Source organism: Triticum dicoccoides, chromosome 4A, assembly GCF_002162155.2.
Source record: "Triticum dicoccoides isolate Atlit2015 ecotype Zavitan chromosome 4A, WEW_v2.0, whole genome shotgun sequence".
NCBI classification, from domain to species: Eukaryota; Viridiplantae; Streptophyta; class Magnoliopsida; order Poales; family Poaceae; genus Triticum; species Triticum dicoccoides.
Window position 1 is genome coordinate 654179849 of NC_041386.1, and position 6600 is coordinate 654186448.

The 6600-nt window shown below is 40.9% G+C and overlaps 1 protein-coding gene across 18 annotated transcripts; it reads right to left on the reverse strand.

Annotated features, from left to right (window-relative positions):
• Positions 1–868: 868 nt before the first annotated feature.
• On the reverse strand, positions 869–6600 carry LOC119287740. Of its 18 annotated transcripts, none has more exons than XR_005140914.1 (14): positions 6537–6600; positions 6346–6450; positions 6047–6081; positions 5756–5830; positions 5342–5445; positions 4569–4681; positions 4151–4241; positions 3959–3998; positions 3843–3875; positions 3207–3305; positions 2174–2273; positions 1607–1782; positions 1263–1520; positions 869–1186 (listed from the first exon to the last, which is right to left on the reverse strand). XR_005140914.1 is itself a non-coding variant. In XM_037567338.1 (14 exons), exons 8-14 carry the CDS (start codon positions 4019–4021, stop codon positions 1121–1123), a joined length of 777 nt encoding a protein of 258 aa, XP_037423235.1. In that variant the 5' UTR covers positions 4022–4061; positions 4151–4241; positions 4569–4681; positions 5342–5445; positions 5756–5830; positions 6047–6081; positions 6346–6450; positions 6537–6600; the 3' UTR covers positions 869–1120. The 18 variants fall into 18 exon arrangements, 5 of the variants coding, with proteins under 5 accessions (XP_037423235.1, XP_037423236.1, XP_037423239.1 ...); XM_037567338.1 differs by having other exon boundaries at positions 3207–3287; positions 3959–4061; XM_037567339.1 differs by having other exon boundaries at positions 3207–3287; positions 3959–4061; positions 4151–4246.

Below are 6600 nucleotides of genomic sequence, written 5' to 3' on the forward strand. Positions count from 1 at the left end.
CTTAGCCTCCTGATCTTCCTCTCCCATCTCTCAAGCTCCGCCAGTGGCTGCCTCCAGAGGTGTAAACAGCCGCAGTGAGCGGCTGCAACGAGAGGCGGAGAAGAAGCTGACTTTTGTACTCGGCACCTCCACCGCCGTGTGGAATTTTTTAACTCACATGTCATGTGCTGAGTGCTCCACAGAAAGATAAAGCATTTTTCTATGAGCGTCCTTCTCCTTTTATCAATGCTTGAAAAATGATTACCAACGAGTGGTGTTTTATTTGCAGATATGATGATTTAGGCAATACTGCTAGGAAGAGAAAGATGATGAGCTATCAACTCGAATCTGATGGTGCAAGTCCAATTGGTGGCTGCCCTTTTGTTGTGTTAGTTGTTGGATGCTGGCTCGTTATAATTTTCCTTCTTGTCAATTGTACTCTCACGAGTCCTATAATGTTTACTAGGTAGGAATTGCGGCTTGCCACACCCGGCAGCACCGCTGCCAGGTTCAGTCATATCCATTACTCCGGGTAAAATCATATCCAATTGGATAATAGTCATTGGAGCATTGCAAATAAAAAAAGCATGATATTGGTTCAAGGGCACCCAACATAAGACCACACTAATATCACAACCACAAAGCTGGATGCAAATAGAACAATAAACACAGTCATATCACAAACAGATCCCATATAACAACTCAACACAACCAACGAGCAACGACATACATCTCACAGTCCACCATAGGAATGTACTCCCTCTGTTCATAAATATAAGACCTTTTAGAGATTTCAATAGAGACTACATACGGAGAATAATAAGTGCGGCTTGCCGCACCCCTGCCGGGTGCAATGATATCCAACCCGGTAACAAAGCGATCAGTCCAATGCATCAAAAATACATTAGAAGTATGGTATTGCCTGTGTAGTATAAGATAACTATGCCCAGTACAGAGGATTTCGTCCAAGCAATGCGAAAGAGCAAGGCAACCAGCCATTCCAAGATCAAGGTACATTTTTGTTCCAAAAGAAAACCAACATGATGGATTGCCCCAAAGCAGATACAATAGTTGAGTCATTATATAGACAGAGCGGGCACAGGCGATGAGAGATAAAAAATCAATGTTATTATGCTAAAGCCTAATATTTTATAGCTTCGTTGGGTCGTCTTATTGCCCGACTCCTTACATGCCATGATATATGAACCTGCCAGGATTATATTGTTTAACCAATCAAATCACAAGTATTTGCATAATAGTATGAGTATGATTTCGTAGCCGACCTCAAGCAGGTGGACAGTGAGCAACAGTCTGCCTTTTTTAGCCTTGAAGGCAAAGGCACATATCTGATGCTGTTTTGCAAGCTCTTCCGGTGTCACAAAGTCAGACCAATTGGTTGTTATGACCGCTCTTTCATCGACGCCCTTCATAATTCTGGCCCGCTCCTTAGCGCATCCACATGAAAGCTGAACCAGCATGTCCTCGATTGATTGTTTAAGGTACCTTGCAAGATACCTCCTCATGCATGGGGCCAAACAATACTGGAAACAGGGGGCATATGATGGTCAAGATCATTGGCAAGTGAAGTTCATCTGCGTCAACGAAAATGTGTAGATAGAGATCTCACCATCCGTTGGCCGGGAGCGGTGAAAGTCTTGGTCATTTCACATATGCAGTACCTGATGGCAGGCTTTGTTGTACCAAAAAATTGCTCGAGTCGATGAAGCTCGCATGGTGATATTTTTAACTTCTTTGTGTAGAAGCACATGCGTCCAACGGACATACCATACTGGACACACGGTCCTGTGTATCGAGTACAAGAGTTTAACCACAGAGAAGCAGGAAACATGTGTTTGATGGGAAGAGATAAATTATAGGACACCACACCTTATGAACTACCATTGTTCTCTTATTTATACTAAATTACCCTGCCACCCATGCTGACGGGCAAAATTCGAGCTATTATATCTTCAGACTATATGACCTTTCATTTATTTTCTATGCATAGATTGTTCACTTCCTTATCTACATTTTTATATTGCCAACAACTGATCCAAACGGCAGAAACGCAAAAATTAGACATGATATATACATACATTTTTCTGATGGATACTGATAATAAGGGCTGATCACAGCTACATGTTGCTATGATCCAAATGATGGTGCGTATTACTACTCTAGGACAGTGTGTTACCTCCTGTCTTGGTCCTCTCACAAAGGCTCGATTCACTGCACAATGCACATAGTTTCAATCCTTGGCTTTTTGACATGGTGGCGCTTACGACGGAGCCTACCTGAATAACCGAACCGACCAGCACGTCAAACACAACATCATCGATGGAATTCAAAGATAATGGTGCCTGCTACATTCGCCCTTTCATAATGTATCTAGTACACGAGCCCTAGTAAAAGTGAAATTTAAACACAAGAGGATTGTCATTAGCATGGGCCTAGAAAGATTAATTTAAATTTAAATATCAAATAATCATATTGACAGCCCAAACTGGAGTTACTAGAGTACACCCGAATTGAATCTATGCATGTTTACCAAATCTGATTCATCCATGCGATTGGTACAGCTTCTGTGAACATGTGTATATCAATTAGCACGAAAATAATATTGGCAAGCTGATTTCCTTCTATACCTAGCGCATCAGCATATAAAAATTCGTATTTGGATTGGTATCTATTTACTGCTTCTACAGTTCAGAAACTTCTGTTCATGGTCAATTAGACAGAGAATCCATGAGGGGGAGCTCTTGTACTATGTGTTTATACTGAATCTGTTTTCACTCAAGGCATGTGTTTTCACTCATATAAAACACAGCATGATAACATATTCACTACAGTATTTACTGTTTCATAAATAAGTACATGTGTTCTCACTGATTCCGTTTTCACTCAGTATATGTGTTCTCACTGAATCCGTTTTCGCTAAATACATGTGTTCTATATCAAGTAATAAAGGAATGCAAGGGAAGGTCATAGACATGCCAAGCAAATGCCAATAATAATATATGAAATATCCATCTATCTATACCTTCAAAATTTCTAAATTTGTGGAGGTTATTTAATTTGGGTCTAGCATTCCTCGGATTAAGAATGAGAAATACATGACACTAAAAATATATGGAAGCATCTAGCACATGATAATCCGGTGAATATAGCCATACAAATAGTACAAAGAAATTTAAGAAGGAAGGTATCTCAAAAAGAAATTAGCTCACCAGACCTAGGGCATCAATGTGGCACAGCAGAAATTCACCTGGGACTGAAACCTTTGATTTGGCGACCATGGAGGAAAATCCCTAGCCGAGCAGCGTAGCCTTGCTCAACGGTACAAGAAGAAGCCCCAAATAAATACTCCCTCCGTTCGGAATTACTTGTCTCGGAAATGGATGTATCTAGATGTATTTTAGTTTTAGATACATCCGCTTTCGAGACAAGTAATTCGGAACGGAGGGAGTATAAGAGAGTATATAAAAACACATAGCATGTTTAAGATATTTTTTCACCTCAAGTAGTTCAGATAAAAAGCCTGATCGAGAACTACAGATAATTGGAGCGAGCGATTGCTTTATTAGTCTGATAATTTGGTAGTAGTAATACATCAACAAATTATTTGCCAGCAGTAAAAAACATGTGATACATTATTTACAAAAACCAATATTTCCGTATAGGGTCAGAAAGATGTTTCAGCACCCAATCCAATAAGACTGAAATAATCTAAGAGTATTATCATTACAGAGCAACAAATTCTGAACTTTCTGTCAGTCAGAAGTAATAATACATGGAATCTATCCTGCGGTTCAAGAGTTAAATTTAGCAGATCTCACACACCAGACATGAATGTGATTACCTACCTTTACATGTAGGCCTAGTCGGCTTTCTTTTAGCTGCAATCAAAGATAAGATTTGTTAGAACATTCTTGTGCTACATAAGAAGAACACAAATAAGAGGTAGATGAAAATCCCTCACCAAAGAAAGACATTCGAAGCTCCAAGAAAACCTTCTCAGTCTGCACAAAACAGAGATTACCATACGAAGATAAATATGTCCAGCAATGCTAGTACAATAGAAGCTGCAGTTTAAGTAATCATCAGTTGCTATCAAACCAAAACTTCAATACTGAAATAGAGTACATTTTCATAAAACTTTCTGCAGACTCACATGTGAAAGGTAGCAAATATAACTGGATTTTCAGAAAATACGTGGGCCTGCTTGTGCCCCCTCCACTGTTGTTGTCGCCACTACATCAGACCTACACTGTGATCAACCAAGATAAAAACAGTAGAAGGACACATACTGTAAATTGAAGACCATAAGACACAACATTTTCAAAGTGTAACCTAAGCAACTACCACAAGAGGCTAGTATGCAATAAAGTTTTGGGTGAACTGGATGTCTACATTCCTTAAAAACAATTGGATATCTATATACTCTAAATTCTAAAGCACCATCATGGTCTAACATTTCAGATTTCCCATTGGCATATTAACATTGGAGGACCAATATGTCATATGGTTAGCTAAGCTGGTTCTCTAATTATTACCAGGTACAATAAGAAGAGAATACTAATGCCTTAGACCTGATGGTGTCAGGTAAACAGGGTAAATATCAAGTTAGCAACACTGGACCCGAGTGGCGCTAATATTGCTGCTCATTGTGAGCCTCATGTGACTCTGGTAGTTTGCATTGACACTGCACATAGAATGACAAAGACTTCAGCTGAAAAGAAATGGTGGACATAGTAATTAAACAGCCTATGTATAAGAATCCATGTGGATTGTGAAAGCATATAGCATCAAAGGTTTTTTGCTTCCTGCCATGGACGTGAATATTTACAATATTGAAGGAAATAATTTGGCATAGCTACAGAACTGATTTTCTACCAGACCGTGAGCTACAACCACGATGCCCAAATGCTGGAACCAGCATCCGTTTTTGCTACAATTGGCTACGGTGATGGGCTACGGCTAGAGTTGGAAGGCGCCATTTTTTTTTTTTTTTGCTACAACCGGCATGGCAGCGTGTTACTATGGGCGGCGCAAGATGCTGGAACCGGCAAGGCCACGAGCTGCGACGGGCGGCCGGCCATGCTGGAACCAGCAAGGTCGTGAGCTGCAACGGGCCGGCGGACAACCATGCTGGAACCGGCAAGGCCGCAAGCTGCAACCAGCGTGGCACCATGTTGGAATCAATGCAAGAAATTAAACTGCTTTCCAGAGAACCACTATTTAAATTTCCATACAGAAGTCCAACTCTTCAATTTGCTTGTATCTTTAGAACAAAAATAACTGCAGCTATGATTCATTATCTGTACATAGGTCCCAAAATATATGAATCTGGTAAAAGAAATACCTTGCAATATCCCTAGTGCATACTTCAAATACAAATTCCTTCCTTGGTCGTGCAAGTATCCACAAAGCACTTTCGCTTGCCGATGATCAACCTTACTAACGGTCCTACAAATCAAAAGAAAATATTGATTCAAGAAGGAGAAACAAATACCAAAAACTTTCAATTATTGACATTGGCATACTATGGTTACGAAATGAGACAAAAATGGAAGCGGCCAACTATTTGTTCTTAGACTGGGCAGACCGCCTCAACACATCATCAAGGCTACCTTACACCAAGTTAGCATGGAGATAAATGCTTATTGATAGAAAGTGACTGCGAGTAATAGAAACGGCGGGCTGGTTATGTAAGAAACGACCAACATGCCTATTCAAGAATATACCAGAGAGTAGACAGCTCATCATATGCACTCACCATGCCGCGAGGAATGCATAGACGATCTTGCAGACACTCCACAACAACAAAGGCCCAACAGGCACCACAACGACCCTGCCATTGTTAACGAAATACATTCTAACTTGAGCATTTGATTCAGCCATTATGTAAAAAAGGAAAAAAAATGTTACTGAACCTAGCCTTGTTATGGTACCGATTCAAATTAAATTTAAATTAAGTACAAAATATACATTCACATTTAGCAAAAGTAGAACGCACACGCCTGCTCCCATACAATTTCCAGGGACAGAGGGTAAACTCCAAACTCACCATGGAATCCTGCATTTGCTTTGCTCCTGCTTCTTCTGAAAAAATTAACAAAGTTCAGACAAGATTAGTAGGAGCACAAGATCCTGGAGGCACAAACTTCAGACATCAAAATTTACTTTTTGAAAAGAAGAAGCAATTTGACCTTTGCTAGGCTAAACAAAAAAAGAAAGATCATGATAATATTTAGATGACAATCGAGGTGGTTTGCTACATACGGTTTTTGATAGCTCATTGTCCATATCCATGGTAAGCAAGCACATGTAAATTTGGGGGTAGAGAGGGGCAGTCGGGGAGCTCACCATGTACGCGGCTCGTAATCCCCAACACGTGCTGGAGAGGAGGCAGGGGTTGGCCGTCCTTGATCCTCTGGCCACTCTCCATGGCTGGGCCTCGTCCTCCTCACTCTACATCGAGTCAACTTGCTGCGTGCGTGAGGCAGGCAAGAGAATGGAAGAAGAAGAAATCCAAGAGGAGAGGAGAAGGGTCTGACCTTAATGGCGTCGGAGGAGCCTTCATGGCGACGGAGCCACGGGGAGGGTCGCCGGTGCTGGAGG

Bases quoted from the DNA above. Each gene is read 5' to 3' on its own strand.
- LOC119287740 (XM_037567342.1), bottom strand. From the start codon at position 4,021: ATGGTAATCTCTGTTTTGTGCAGACTGAGAAGGTTTTCTTGGAGCTTC. The intron at 1,783-2,173 runs GTAACACACTGT...CTCGATACACAG, and splicing joins TGAGAGGACCAAGACAGGAG to GACCGTGTGTCCAGTATGGT. The intron at 1,187-1,262 runs GTCGGCTACGAA...TAATCCTGGCAG, and splicing joins TCACTGTCCACCTGCTTGAG to GTTCATATATCATGGCATGT.